This window comes from Bufo gargarizans, chromosome 11, assembly GCF_014858855.1.
Source record: "Bufo gargarizans isolate SCDJY-AF-19 chromosome 11, ASM1485885v1, whole genome shotgun sequence".
Taxonomy (NCBI): Eukaryota; Metazoa; Chordata; class Amphibia; order Anura; family Bufonidae; genus Bufo; species Bufo gargarizans.
The window spans coordinates 52,230,706-52,244,341 of NC_058090.1; the positions used below are offsets into that span (position 1 = coordinate 52,230,706).

General features: G+C 47.4%; 1 protein-coding gene across 2 annotated transcripts in view; it reads left to right on the forward strand.

Annotated features, from left to right (window-relative positions):
• Positions 1-13,636, forward strand: part of BAZ1A (bromodomain adjacent to zinc finger domain 1A) — a 109,147-nt gene that overhangs the window by 72,493 nt on the left and 23,018 nt on the right. For both annotated transcript variants that reach the window (XM_044271504.1, XM_044271503.1), the window contains exons 22-23: positions 11,678-11,767; positions 11,867-12,114. In XM_044271504.1, the coding sequence (XP_044127439.1) occupies positions 11,678-11,767; positions 11,867-12,114 (338 nt within the window). The remainder of the gene's footprint in view (positions 1-11,677; positions 11,768-11,866; positions 12,115-13,636) is intronic.

The window sequence follows — 13,636 nt, forward strand, 5'->3', positions numbered from 1 at the left end:
GAGGGATATGTTAATATCTCGCCTATTTGGAGGAACCCAGCACTGCAAGAGTTGGAAGGTCTAACCGGATTTTCTGGGTGGAATAACAAGGGAGTATGGAATTTGGGCCATATCTTCTCAGGTGGGGTATTAAAACAATATCAACAGCTATGCTCGGAGTTTGGGCTTCCTTCCTCGCAGTTCTATAGATATCTTCAGCTCAGGCATGCATTGGCTGCTCAGGCTAAAGTGGCTCCAATAGTATTTACATCCACTCATGCACTGAACTCAGTGGTGGCTGCTGGATCGGTGAAAGGGGCAATCTCCGTGCTGTATTAGGCCTTACTGGAGGATTTTCTTAAAGGATATCCGCTAAAATGCAGACAGCAATGGGAAAGAGATTTGGGTGGGCTTACAGATGTACAATGGTCAGAGGTAGTAGCGCTTACTCCTACTCTATCTCTCAGTGAGGTGGCACGTCTCTCCCAGTTGTGCCTAGTGCATAGAGTATATAGGACTCCGGTATTCCTACATAAAGTGGGTTGCAGGGATAGTCCCAATTGTCCGAAATGTGGTAGCGCTGAAGCTGATCTCCTACATATGTTGTGGTCATGCCCTTCATTGACCTCTTACTGGAGAGCAATATTACATCTTGTTAATAAGGTACATAGTACTAAATTTAAGATGGATCCGAAAATTTGTATTCTGGGAATGCTGCCAGAGGATAATTTGCAATCTACAGTAGCTACGGGAATAGAAAGGATGCTGTATCAGGCGAGGAAGACTATCGCAGCAAAATGGATACAGGGGATACCCCCAGAGGTATCAGCATTTGTTGCTAAAATGAATGTGGTAGTGCGCCTTGAGAGGGGTGTGTACCAGAAAAGAAAATGCTTGACTAAATTTGAGGCTATTTGGGGTAGCTGGATAGATAGGTCGGGATGCTGTAGTCCTTGGCTAGCATTAACGAGGAGTGTTCTGAGTGCCCGGTAAGGCTGATCTGGGGAAGTAACTGTGTATAACCTGGCAATATGTGGAATGTGTGGTATACGTTTGGTGGTGACTGATGTGTGAGATATGTGACCGTGGACTGAGTGCCATAACTGTATAGGAGTATAGTTACTTGGGACTCACTGCCTGTAATCTGTATTGAAATCACTGGAACGGTGCCGATATGAAGAGGAGAAAAAGAATTAGGAGGTAGTAATGCTCCTATTGCAATGATGTCCTGCTCTTGGAAGGTTTGGGAGGGGAGGGGGGGGGGTGTTTACAGGGATGTTTGTTGAGGGAGAAAAAATAGACAAATAAAGGTCTAGATCTAGTGTATAAATTCCTACGATCTCTTACGGTCATAGGATGTGTATTATGTACAATGTGCATGTGTGATATTTTGTACGTTTATCCTTTGTACCTGATGTCTTTTTGATGATTGGATATTTGATTTGACTGTCATTTGATGATGAAAAAGAAAAAATGATAATAAAAAATTATCTGATTTAAAAAAAAAGGGCTTCTGTCACCCCACAAAAGTCATTTTTTGGGGGGGCTAGTTACATTCCTTATAGTGCGATATATGAGAATATAATAATGTCACTTACTTTCATGCGGCCGTTTCTTGAGAAAACAAAGTTTTATAATAAGCAAATCCGGTCTCTACCAGCAAGTAGGGCGTCTACTTGCTGGTAGCCGCAGCAGAAAACCGCCCCCTCGTCCTGTTGATTGACAGGGCCAGCCGTGATCTCCGGCCGGCCCGGTCAGTATTTCAAAAATCGCGCGCCTCTGTTCATTCGGCGCAGGCGCTCTGAGATGAGGAGGCTCGTCTCCTCAGAACTCCCTCAGTGCGCCTGCGCCGATGACATCACCGAAAGAAGACGTCATCGGCGCAGGCGCACTGAGGGAGTTCTGAGGAGACGAGCCTCCTCATCTCAGAGCGCCTGCGCCGAATGAACAGAGGCGCGCGATTTTTGAAATACTGACAGGGCCGGCCGGAGGAGGAGATCACGGCTGGCCCTGTCAATCAACACGACGAGGGGGCGGTTTTCTGCTGCGGCTACCAGCAAGTAGACGCCCTACTTGCTGGTAGAGACCGGATTTGCATATTATAAAACTTCGTTTTCTCAAGAAACGGCCGCATGAAAGTAAGTGACAACATTATATTCTCCTATATCGCGCTATAAGGAATGTAACTAGCCAAAAAAAAAAAGACTTTCTCGCCCATTTTCCTTGGGGGACACAGACCTTGGGTATAGCTCAGCTCCCTAGGAGGCGTGACACTAAGTAAAACTGTTAAGCCCCTCCTCCATCAGCTATACCCTCAGCCTGGAGATAGAGGCTACCAGTTTTTAGCTTAGTGTCCAAGGAGGCAAGACACCCCCTGCTACTGCAGGGCTGTTTTCTCCTTGTTGTTTTAATTTTTCTCTAATTTTGTCGATTCTGTCGGCCTGGGACAAATCACCGAGGAGTCTGGACAGGACCTTTCTTCTGCCTCCCCTGGCTCGGGCTTCCCTCAGCTGGTGGTTGCATATCCCTCTAAGGGGGAGGTCCTTCCTTCCACTGAACTGGCTGGTGATTACCACCGATGCCAGCTTACGGGGGTGGGGGGGGGGTCCAGGGCGTTTGGTCTCTATCGGAGTCCAGACTTCCAATCAACATTCTGGAACTGAGGGCGGTTCTTTTGTCCCTCAGACACTGGACCCATCTACTGAGGGGCCACCCTGTTTGGATCCAATCGGACAATGCCACGGCTGTGGCGTACATAAACCATCAGGGAGGCACCCGCGGCGATGCAAGAGGTGTCCCTCATTCTCCTCTGGGCGGAGACGCACGTGCCAGCCTTGTCTGCGATTTACATCCCGGGGGTAGACAACTGGGCGGCGGATTTCCTCAGCCGGTCCACCATCGACCCGGGAGAATGGTCTCTGCACCCAGAGGTGTTCGAGGCCCTTTGTCTTCGCTGGGGTCGCCCCGACGTGGACCCTTATGGCCTCCAAATTCAACCACAAGGTTCCCCTATACCTGGCCAGGGCACGGGACCCGAAGGCATACGGCGCCGACGCGCTCGTCCTTCCGTGGCGCGAATTCTCCCTTCTGTACGTCTTTCCTCCTCTTCCCCTCCTGCCACGGGTTCTTCGGAGGATCGCGGCAGAGGGCGTTCCCGCGATTCTAATCGCCTCGGATTGGCCCCGTCGGTCCTGGTACGCCGACCTAATGTTGCTGTTGGCAGACGCACCGTGGCCACTGCCCTCCAGGGAAGACCTTCTCTCTCAGGGTCCGATCTTCCACGAGCATTTAGGCTCGCTACGTTTGACGGCGTGGCTGTTGAGACCGCCGTCTTAACGCGACGGGGTTTCTCCGCGGACGTAGTCCGCACCATGATCCGTGCTCGTAAGCCCGTATCCTCGAGAATCTACTATCGGGTTTGGAGGTCCTATCTGGGGTTCTGTGAATCCCGGAGCATCCCACCTCTCCGTTTTTCTCTTCCCACGATCCTGTCCTTCCTCCAGTCGGGTCTGGACCTGGGGCTTGGCCTCAGTTCTCTGAAGGGACAGATTTCGGCGCTGTCTATTCTTCTCCAGCGTCCCCTGGCCCCTCTAGGGCCGATTAAGACCTTTTTGCAAGGGGTGGCTCACTCTGTTCCGCCGTACCGCCCTCCGGTTCCTTCCTGGGACCTGAATGTGGTGCTCTCGGCGCTCCAATCTGCCCCCTTCGAGCCCTTGCGGGAGGTCTCCCTTCGCCTTCTGTCCTGCAAGGTCATCTTTCTTGTGGCCATCACGTCTCTCCGACGGGTGTCGGAGTTAGCGGCTCTTTCTTGCTCCGAATCTTTCCTGATCTTCCACCAGGATAAGGTTGTGCTTCGGCCTGTCCCGGCCTTCCTGCCAAAGGTGGTCTCCGCCTTTCACATCAATGAGGACATCGTCCTTCCGTCGCTCTGTCCCTCTCCTTCCCACCCCAGAGAACGGGAACTGCACCGTCTGGATGTGGTCAGGGCGTTGAGGATTTACTTGGAGGTCACCGGATCCTTTCGGCGCACGGATTCCCTGTTTGTGGTTCCGGAGGGTTCGCGCAAGGGTTTGGCAGTCTCCAAGGTGGCCATTGCCCGTTTCATTAAACTGGCGGTGTCTGAGGCTTATCGAGCCAAGGGCAGGGCTCCGCCTTTCGGCGTCACTGCTCATTCCACCAGAGCAGTCGGGGCTTCCTGGGCGCAGAGGCATCGGGCCTCGGCTGAGCAGTTGTGCAAAGCAGCCACTTGGTCCTCTCTGCACACTTTCACCAGGTTCTATAGAGTGCATACGCATGCGTCAGCGGATGCTGCTTTGGGCCGCCTGGTTTTGCAGGCTGCGGTTTCCTGATGCTCCGGTGGTGTTCCGCCTTGGGTTGTGGTCCCTCCCTTCTTGGACTGCTCTTGAACGTCCCAAGGTCTGTGTCCCCCAAGGAAAATGGGTGAGAAAAGGAGATTTTTGTATAACTTACCAGTTAAATCTCTTTCTCGCTCTTCCTTGGGGGACACAGCACCCACCCTTCTGTGTTTTGGTTATAGGGTTATGGTCTGGCGCCCCGTTGGGTTGCTGGCTGTTTACATTGTTGGTTGTTATCCTTTCACTACTTGGACACGCAACTGGTAGCCTCTATCTCCAGGCTGAGGGTATAGCTGATGGAGGAGGGGCTTAACAGTTTTACTTAGTGTCACGCCTCCTAGGGAGCTGAGCTATACCCAAGGTCTTCTGTGTCCCCCAAGGAAGAGTGAGAAAGAGATTTAACTGGTAAGTTATACAAAAATCTCCTTTTTGTGGGGTGACAGAAGCCCTTTAATAAGGCTTATATGTGTCAGTATATTGGTGAAACTTACCTGGTAACGCTGGTTGTTCATTCACTTGTAGACTATAATCATACTTTCTCGTTAATATCATTGGGGGACACAGCACCATGGGTATATTCCTAGCTACCACTATTAGGCAACACTAGATATCAAAAAGGTTGCCTCTGCCCAGGAAGGGCTATATCCTCTCCACAGCCACTAGACCAGTGATGGCTAACCTTGGCACTCCAGCTGTGGTAAAACTACAACTCCCAAGATGCCCCCCTTGCTTGGCTGCTCTCAGAACTCTGTAGAAATAAATGGAGCATGCTGGGAGTCGTAGTTTCAACACAGCTGGAGTGCCAAGGTTAGCCATCACTGCACTAGACCAATCCGTTTTAGTCTAGTGTCCATAGGAGGCAGACATGACCTGCTCTGTTTTTTTCAGGTCTTGCTGCTTTTCATTTTTTATTTTATTTTTTCCTTTCTTCTGCAGGTCTCGGCCTGCTGCAGAATGGGGCTCGATTGTGGATTACCACTTTAGTTGCACCCCCTGCAGGCGCATACTTGAAGTACCTATGCTGGTCACCCAGTCCCCCATTACTGCATCTGCAGTGGCTATCCCACATAAAGTACAGACCAAAAGTTTGGACACAACTTCTCATTCAAAGAGTTTTTTCTTTATTTTCATGGCTATGAAAATTGTAGATTCACACTGAAGGCATCAAAACTATGAATTAACACATGTGGAATTATATACATTACCAAAAAGTGTGAAAGAACTGAAAATATGTCATATTCTAGGTTCTTCAAAGTAGCCACCTTTTGCTTTGATTACTGCTTTGCACACTCTTGGCATTCTCTTGATTGAGCTTCAAGAGGTAGTCACCTGAAATGGTTTTTACTTCACAGGTGTGCCCTGTCAGGTTTAATAAGTGGGATTTCTTGCCTTATAAATGGGGTTGGGACCATCAGTTGCGTTGAGGAGAAGTCAGGTGGATACACAGCTGATAGTCCTACTGAATAGACTGTTAGAATTTGTATTATGGCAAGAAAAAAGCAGCCAAGTAAAGAAAAACGAGTGGCCATCATTACTTTAAGAAATGAAGGTCAGTAAGTCAGCCGAAAAATTGGGAAATCTTTGAAAGTAAGGGCTATTTGACCATGAAGGAGAGTGATGGGGTGCTGCACCAGATGACCTGGCCTCCACAGTCACCGGACCTGAACCCAATCGAGATGGTTTGGGGTGAGCTGGACCGCAGAGTGAAGGCAAAAGGGCCAACAAGTGCTAAGCATCTCTGGGAACTCCTTCAAGACTGTTGGAAGACCATTTCAGATGACTACCTCTTGAAGCTCATCAAGAGAATGCCAAGAGTGTGCAAAGCAGTAATCATAGCAAAAGATGGCTACTTTGGAGAACCTAGAATATGACATATATTTTCAGTTGTTTCACACTTGTTTGTTATGTATATAATTCCACATGTGTTAATTCATAGTTTTGATGCCTTCATTGTCATGAAAATAAAGAAAACTCTTTGAATGAGAAGGTGTGTCCAAACTTTTGGTCTGTACTGTAAGTGTTGAGTTTGCCGAAGGGGTGACCCTGTGGCACCTGAAGACGCCGGAAGATAAGTATTCTCCCCTGCGTCCCTGCCCCAAGAGGTCCCCCAGGGTAAACCCCCCTTTCTGTCCAAGGGATGGGATTTATTTTATTTGTGGGGCCTGGTTAGGTCCCTCCTTTCCCCCTTTTTCTTCCCCCCCCCTGGGTATCCTTAACCTCCCTTGCTACCCATGCGTCTCCCGGTCTTTCCCTACTTTAGTCCCCGGCTTCTCTCGGCTTATGGGAAGGGTTCTTTTCCCCTCCTATCCTAGCCAAGTGCAGGCTTTAACCCTGTGGAGGGAGGTTTCCACTTTACCTATTTTTTAAGAAAAAAAAGAGCCTCTATCTTGCCAGCAAACCTCCTTGCCCGTTTCTGCAGCTGCTGCAGCACCTGGGAACCAGTAGGACCGCCTCTGCCTGGCTGTTTTTCTTTGTTCAAGCTCCCCATCAGCCCCCATATCCTCCTCAAAGAGGACTCTCATTCCCAGCCCCCGCTCCTGGTCGCCATGTATTTCACATGCGCCCATTGCGATAAAAAGTTGCCATGCGGTCAGCCTTCCCTGTTTGTGCTCCCAGACCCTTCATGTTTCCCTGACGACCCTTTCTGTGTCGGTCCCTCCTGAATGGGTCTCTTCCCTGTCCCAAGCCATAGAGAATCTTGTCCGACTCTCCATATCCATGGTGGAGTCTCTGGACCACTTGCCTGCCCAAATTTGGTCCGCCTCTGCCCCTCCCAGGGACTCCTCCGCGGCCGGGGCACGCTCACATTTAAGACACCAGGTCTCGCAAACTACCTCGGGTTGTCACAACTAAGACCCGCTCCTCCTCGGCATCCTCTGGTCACCCCCAGGACAGGTCTGAGGCTGGTGACATATTCTTCCCTGACGCATCTTACACCTCCTCGAGGACTCCTCAGCACTGATTCTGACTCTGAACAGAGCATCATGCGGTCTTCCACCATACAGAATCTCTCCGGGTGGCCAAAGACAAATGTTCACTGAGGAACCTCTCCTCTGCAGGGTTGCGATCCCCTTTAGTGGATTTTCAGATGGCACTCCCCTAGCTGCACAGGATATTATCCACACAGGTAAGTCAGCTTGCCGCCTCTCCAGTAGGTGGTGCTTTACACGTCACCATGTTTAGCACGCCAACACACTTATGTGGTGTCCCAGGTACGTACGCCTTCCCCTTCACAGGGGCGTACTCGTACCACTGCCAAATGCTGTATCCAGCAGACTTTCCTTGTTCCAAGATATCTCCTTTTCAGCTGGAGTAATTTCTCTCTTCCAGGGGCTATATTCAACACTCTCCTAGTCTGAGTGTTCCAGGCCACCGTATTACTTCTCCAGACGCTGTAGCCAATACACCATCCTGGGGCTGGTGTGCACCACGCAACATATTACAGTGGGAGCCCTGGTCATCATCTCCAGAGGCTGTAGCCATGCACCATGCAGTCATTCTACTCCTTTATCAAGCGCAGTATCTATGCCATTTCCAGATGCTGTAGCTAGGTCTCCACTCTCATTGTGTTCGCCATGCAATCAGATTACTCCCATTCAGGCGGAGTATTTATAGTATCTCTTAAGTGCTGTGCCCTATTGGTACAATCTGTGGCACATACAGCTCCTGTATTACTGGGTGTATTTTGCTGGCTCTAATGTGTGCTAGACAATCATGGGGCCCCTCTTCATGCTGAGTAGTGATGGTACCATTCCCAGATGCTGTATTCATCACCCTTTTCTGGTTCTAGTATGCATCTGGCACCTCATTACTGTTGTAATGGGCATGATTTTTACATTATTGCTTGCACCAGACAACCACACTCCCTTCGCGTGCGCAGGTTGTTGGCGGTCATGCTAGATTTTCAACCATATAAAGTACTACTGTATTCTGCACAGCTGCTTACCCCGTTTCATGGCTGGAGTACTCGCGTTGTTGTTACTGCCTCTCAGCTTTGTTTTCACAGTGTTACGTGGCCCAGTACTGACTGAGTTTCTGGATCACCACTGGATGTTCTATCCTGCAGGGATACAAAGCATTGTGAGCACTAGTCGCTATTGCAGTTTTCAGGTAATCGCTGGAGTTCCTTGCTGATATGCCTGTGACAGGACACCTACTTGGGTGGGTTTTTCTGCTGCTCGCCCTGGTATCTGATATGGTCCCGTAGTTCTTCCATGGTCTGGGCATTCTTGTACACCCTTATATTCCCGGATTAGTGGTGCTACATGACGGAAGTGCCATCCCCTTGGGCCTTGCCGTTTTTTACACCTGTCAGTTTCTTTCCCCTTCCTTGGGGGTTTCATTGTGCTCTGTTGTTAGCTGCTTTCAACATGTCAGTGTAGTCTCTCCCGGCTTCCCCCTGGCGAATTCTTCATCCTCTTCTGACATATGGATATCTGGCCTTTCTTTTACAAAATCCAGGCTGCTGTACTTTCCTATTCCGGAGCAATGTTATACAGTATGCTAGCCACTACACTTGGGATGGTTGGTTAACCATGGCTGTTTTTTTTCCCTTTGGTGGATACATTCAATTTTTCCCTTGATAATCTGGCTATTATTATCCTCATGTGGTCCAGTTCTGTGGACCATACTTGAGCCTTTGTCTGGGTAATTTTTTAATGGGAAGCAGGTCTTTATGTTCCCTTCTCCTGGCCGTTACCTAGGACCCCCTCCTTCCCCAGGGGTTGGCTGCTTTCTCTAGCAGGATGGGGTTCCACCTTCTCATAGGGTGTTGCTCTTTGCCCACATGCCTTGCTGCAGAAGGAGCCTCGCTCACTTCCCATGGTTCCTCTCTACCCTGGCTTTTACAGGAGGTTGGCCACAGACAGGCCATGTTTTTGGTCTGCGACAAGTTCGTTTTTTCCTTGCTGGGTCCTCTTTCTGGTCGGGTTGCTTTGCTTCCAGGCCTTATAGAAGCGCCTTCCTTTTGCTGAGGGGCGGTCCACAGGGTCTTTTAGCTTGTTTCCAGGAAGTTTTTTTCCTTGGTTAAGGACTGCCCGTCCTTTTTCCAGGCATTTTTCCTCCTGCCAGGTACCCTCATAGTCTAATTTTCTTGTTGGGTCTGTCCTCTTAGGGTCCATTCACACGTCCGTTGTTTCTTTCCTGATCTGTTCCGTTTTTTTCTGAACAGATCTGGACCCATTCATTTTCAATGGGTCCTGAAAAAAAACGGACAGCACAATGTCAGATTTTTTTTCAGGACCCATTGAAAATGAATGGGTCCAGATCTGTTCAGCAAAAAACGGAACAGATCAGGAAAGAAAAAACGGACGTGTGAATGGACCCTTATGGATTCTCCTCCTGGAGAATCCTTCCATATGCAGAGCGCTAGGTCGTTACCAACAGACGTTGTTGTGATACTCTCCTGTTTCTTCAGGAGGAGCCCTGGTTCTTACAGATCTTTGCTCGGGCTCTTTAGTGGGCACTTGTTCAACTCTTGGTTCTTGCGCAGGACATCTGCTTTGCTCCATATCCCACCTCGGGAGGAATCAGGTGTTCCCCTTTGTTCCTTCTTGGGCTCTTTTCCCAGGCACTTGTCCTTTGAATCCTGACTGTCTCCTATATTTTTTTTTCCTTTGGAACCATTTCATGCTATGGCCTCTCCTGGTCCGGTTGGGTCACAGGGTTCTCCAGCACCTGTGTGTCCAACTTTTTGCATGAGATTACCTTCCAGCCCTCGGGGACCGTTTTGGGACGTCCTATGGTGCTGTGTCCCCCAATGACATTAAGGAGAAAATTGGATTTTTGTACTTACCGTAAAATCCCTTTCTCGTTCAATTCATTGGGGGACACAGATCCCACTCTTTGTTTTCACTTATTTTCCTGTCACCAGGCTGCTGTTCTAGTTTCCTTTCCCGGTCCTGGACATGTTGGTTCTTCGCTTTTGTTTCTCACTCCTACTGCTATTGGTACAAACAGATTAGCCTAGTGCTGTGGAGAGGGTATAGCCCGCCTGGGTGGAGCCAACCTTTTTAATATCTAGTGTCCCCTCCTAGTGGTAGCTGGGCATATACCCATGGTGCTGTGTTCCCCCAATGAATTGAACGAGAAAGGGATTTTACAGTAAGTAAAAAAAAATCCAATCCCATTTTCTCTTAGGGTTTTTTCAGGTTATAGATATTGATGACCTACCCTTAGGCTACTTTCACACTAGCGTTTTTGCTGGATCAGGCAGGGTTCAGCAAAAACGCTTCCGTTACTGATAATACAACCATCTGCATCCTTTATGAATGAATCCGGTTGTATTATCTTTAACATACCCAAGACGGATCCGTCATGAGCACCATTGAAAATCAATGGAGTACCGATCCCTTGTCAGATTGTGTCAGAGAAAACGGATCCGTCCCCCATTGACTTGCATTATGGGTCATGTCTTGCTCCGCATCCCAGGACGGAAAGCAAACTGCAGCATACTGCAGTTTGCTCTCCGGTATGAGAAAGGAATGCATTCTGGAGCGTTCCGTTCTATTCAGTTGCGTTTTGTCAGTGGGATTTTTCCGGTATCGAGACCCTATGATGGATCTCAATACTAAAAAATATTAATGCTAGTGTGAAAATAGCCTTAGAGCATCCCTATCCGATCAAAGGGGGGGGGGGTTCTTGACATCCAGCACCCCCACTGACCAGCTGTTCACAGCAGCCACCGGAAGTAACACCAAGAAGTGTTGAGGCAGTAACACAGCTCCATTCTCGGTGGTAGTTTAGGTGCCTGCAGTTGCTGCTGGTGCTGGATGTCAGACCCCCAAAAGCTATGATATTGATGACTTATCCTGAGGATAGGTTGTAAATATCAATAACCCAGAAAACCCCTTCACATCTACGCTGTTTTGGAGTTCATTTCTGTCCAGATAATGTGGTTGTAAGATAATAACAGGCCAGTTTCACCTTTTTACTTTTTTTGAGAGCTGCTCTCCACTATAGCTCATAGAAGGGTCCTGAACAAGGGACCTGCTCCCCTTGACTTCCATATGCACATAACTCAACCTTTTTAATAGAAATCATCTGCTGGCTTGTACACATACACTCCAGCGAATGTGGACATTACTTTTCTGTGAAAAGCCCAGACCAGCGTGTATGAATATTGACCCAGTCCCAATGTTTAAGTAAGCTTCTTCATTTCAAGGCTCTCTCAGAATATGAAAGAATAGCATGAATATGAAAGAATCAGTGCAACAAACTTGCAGTTAGTGTTAGCCTAATATAGCAGAGCTATAAAAAATAAAAGCTGACTCAGAAAAAATAAATAGGATTATAAGCATCACTATAAGTAGTCATTCATCACTTTATGCTTATCAATTGTATAGGTGATGCCGAAGACATTAAGAAGAGTTATAAATTTGATAAAAAGAAGGAAGACAAAAAGAAGAAAGATGACGAAACTAGTGAAAGAGATGGTAAGTAACAGTTGCTGGAAGCCTATTAGAAATGAGTAATAACTAAAAGGAACCTAAGCAATGGCAGTGAGATATGACTGGGCTTTTGTCTCATTGTAGATGCCAGTGACAGTGGTCGTATTCAAAGAACATTGCTGGATCGCTGGCGAGAATCTTTACTTTCATCTAGCAGCTTCTCTCAAATCTTCCTCCACTTAGCCACGTTGGATCGCAGTATCTTATGGTCCCGATCCATTCGCAATGCCAGGTGCAAGGTTTGCCGCAAGAAGGGAGATAATGAGAACATGATCCTGTGTGACGGCTGTGAGAGAGGGCACCACATTTTCTGTGTGAGGCCCAAGCTGAAGGTAATTAGCGCTATGATATTCAACATAGTGTCACTAAGGGTATGGCCACATGTTCAGGTTTCTTGATGCAGTTTTGGAATACAAATCCAGAAGTAAATTAAAAAGAAGTCATATCTGTCCTTTTATACTTTTCTTCTTTGTCATCCACTCCTGATTTTTGGCTTCCAAAGCTACATCCACAAGCCTGATCGTGTGGCTGTACCCTTAGCCCGCTTATCAAGGTAAGGGGGACCTAGGACAATTAAGGAACCAGTCTGATGCAGAAGATAAGCTACTGTGCAGATGAGGCCTCTGCAGTTTCTTGACATAATTTGTGAACTTGAGGTAGTTTAACTAGCCTAAGTAATTAAAGCTAGATTTACATTGCAGATTTAAAGTGATCAGTTCTCTTAAATATCATTTGTCTTGAGGATTAACCTTATTAAACTAAGCATAACGCTTTGTGGGGTTGACCCTGCTGAGTAAAACAATACCTCATTTATGTTCTTCCATGGTGCCGTTCCGAACAAAAATATATTTTTTACTAATATGGCTCTGCACGTAGAGCCCCTTTTCCCCCTCCTCCTTGACTGACAGGCAGGCATCTCACCTGGCCCATAATTTTGCGCCTGTGCCATAGTGTACACTATTGGTGAATGCATAGTGTATCTGCTTCGCTTCTCCAGTAGCACAGATGACCACTGGCGAAAATTATCTGATTTCTGTTTCTGGCACATGGACAGCCAGTGGATAGAAGAAGCCTGTGCTTCTTAATAAAAAGTCTGCTGGAATATGATGCACCACATTTATTGAGACTGGTAAATGAATAGCCAGCTTTGGTAAATCTGCCCTAGTCCAGTGTATTGACGAGTAAAGCACTGCTCCCTCCTCTATCCGCAGTGACTGGCAGTCTTCAGGACCTGGTGTACATTTCTGTTGCAATTTACGCCTGTTTCTCTTGAATGACATTGGGAGAAACAGCACATGGGTTAGAAATGCTCACTCTGCCTAGGTAGGCTATATCCTCTCCACAGACACTATTTTTGTAATTGTAAAAAAAAAACAAAAAAAAAAAACATATTTTTTTTGTTGTTGGATGCATTGGGGAACACAGTTACCACCCTTGTTTTTTTTTTGTTTGTTTTTTTTCCTCTTGGTTCTCTTCTAGGTTCAGGATATATTGGTTCTTGTTTGTGGTTCGGTTCTTTTTTATGGCTTTTGTATTAACTGGTTAGTTCGGTGTCTTTATAGCCCACCTAGGGGGAGCCAATACTGGACATATACCCAGTAGGTGGACTTGCATATTATTATACACTTTGTACACCAGGTGGCACCATAGTATGTAAGTAAATGTCATAACTCTTGACTGGATCATTTTATATTTAGTTTTGTTTGAACAGAATGTTAAATGCAGCTATGCTTCATTTCTTCTGATCTATGTTCAAATGTTTTTATTTAAGGTTGACATAAGACAGAATAACATACATTTTAATAAGAGCCGTAATATTGATCAGTATTATTTATGACGCGTCTCTGGTGATGG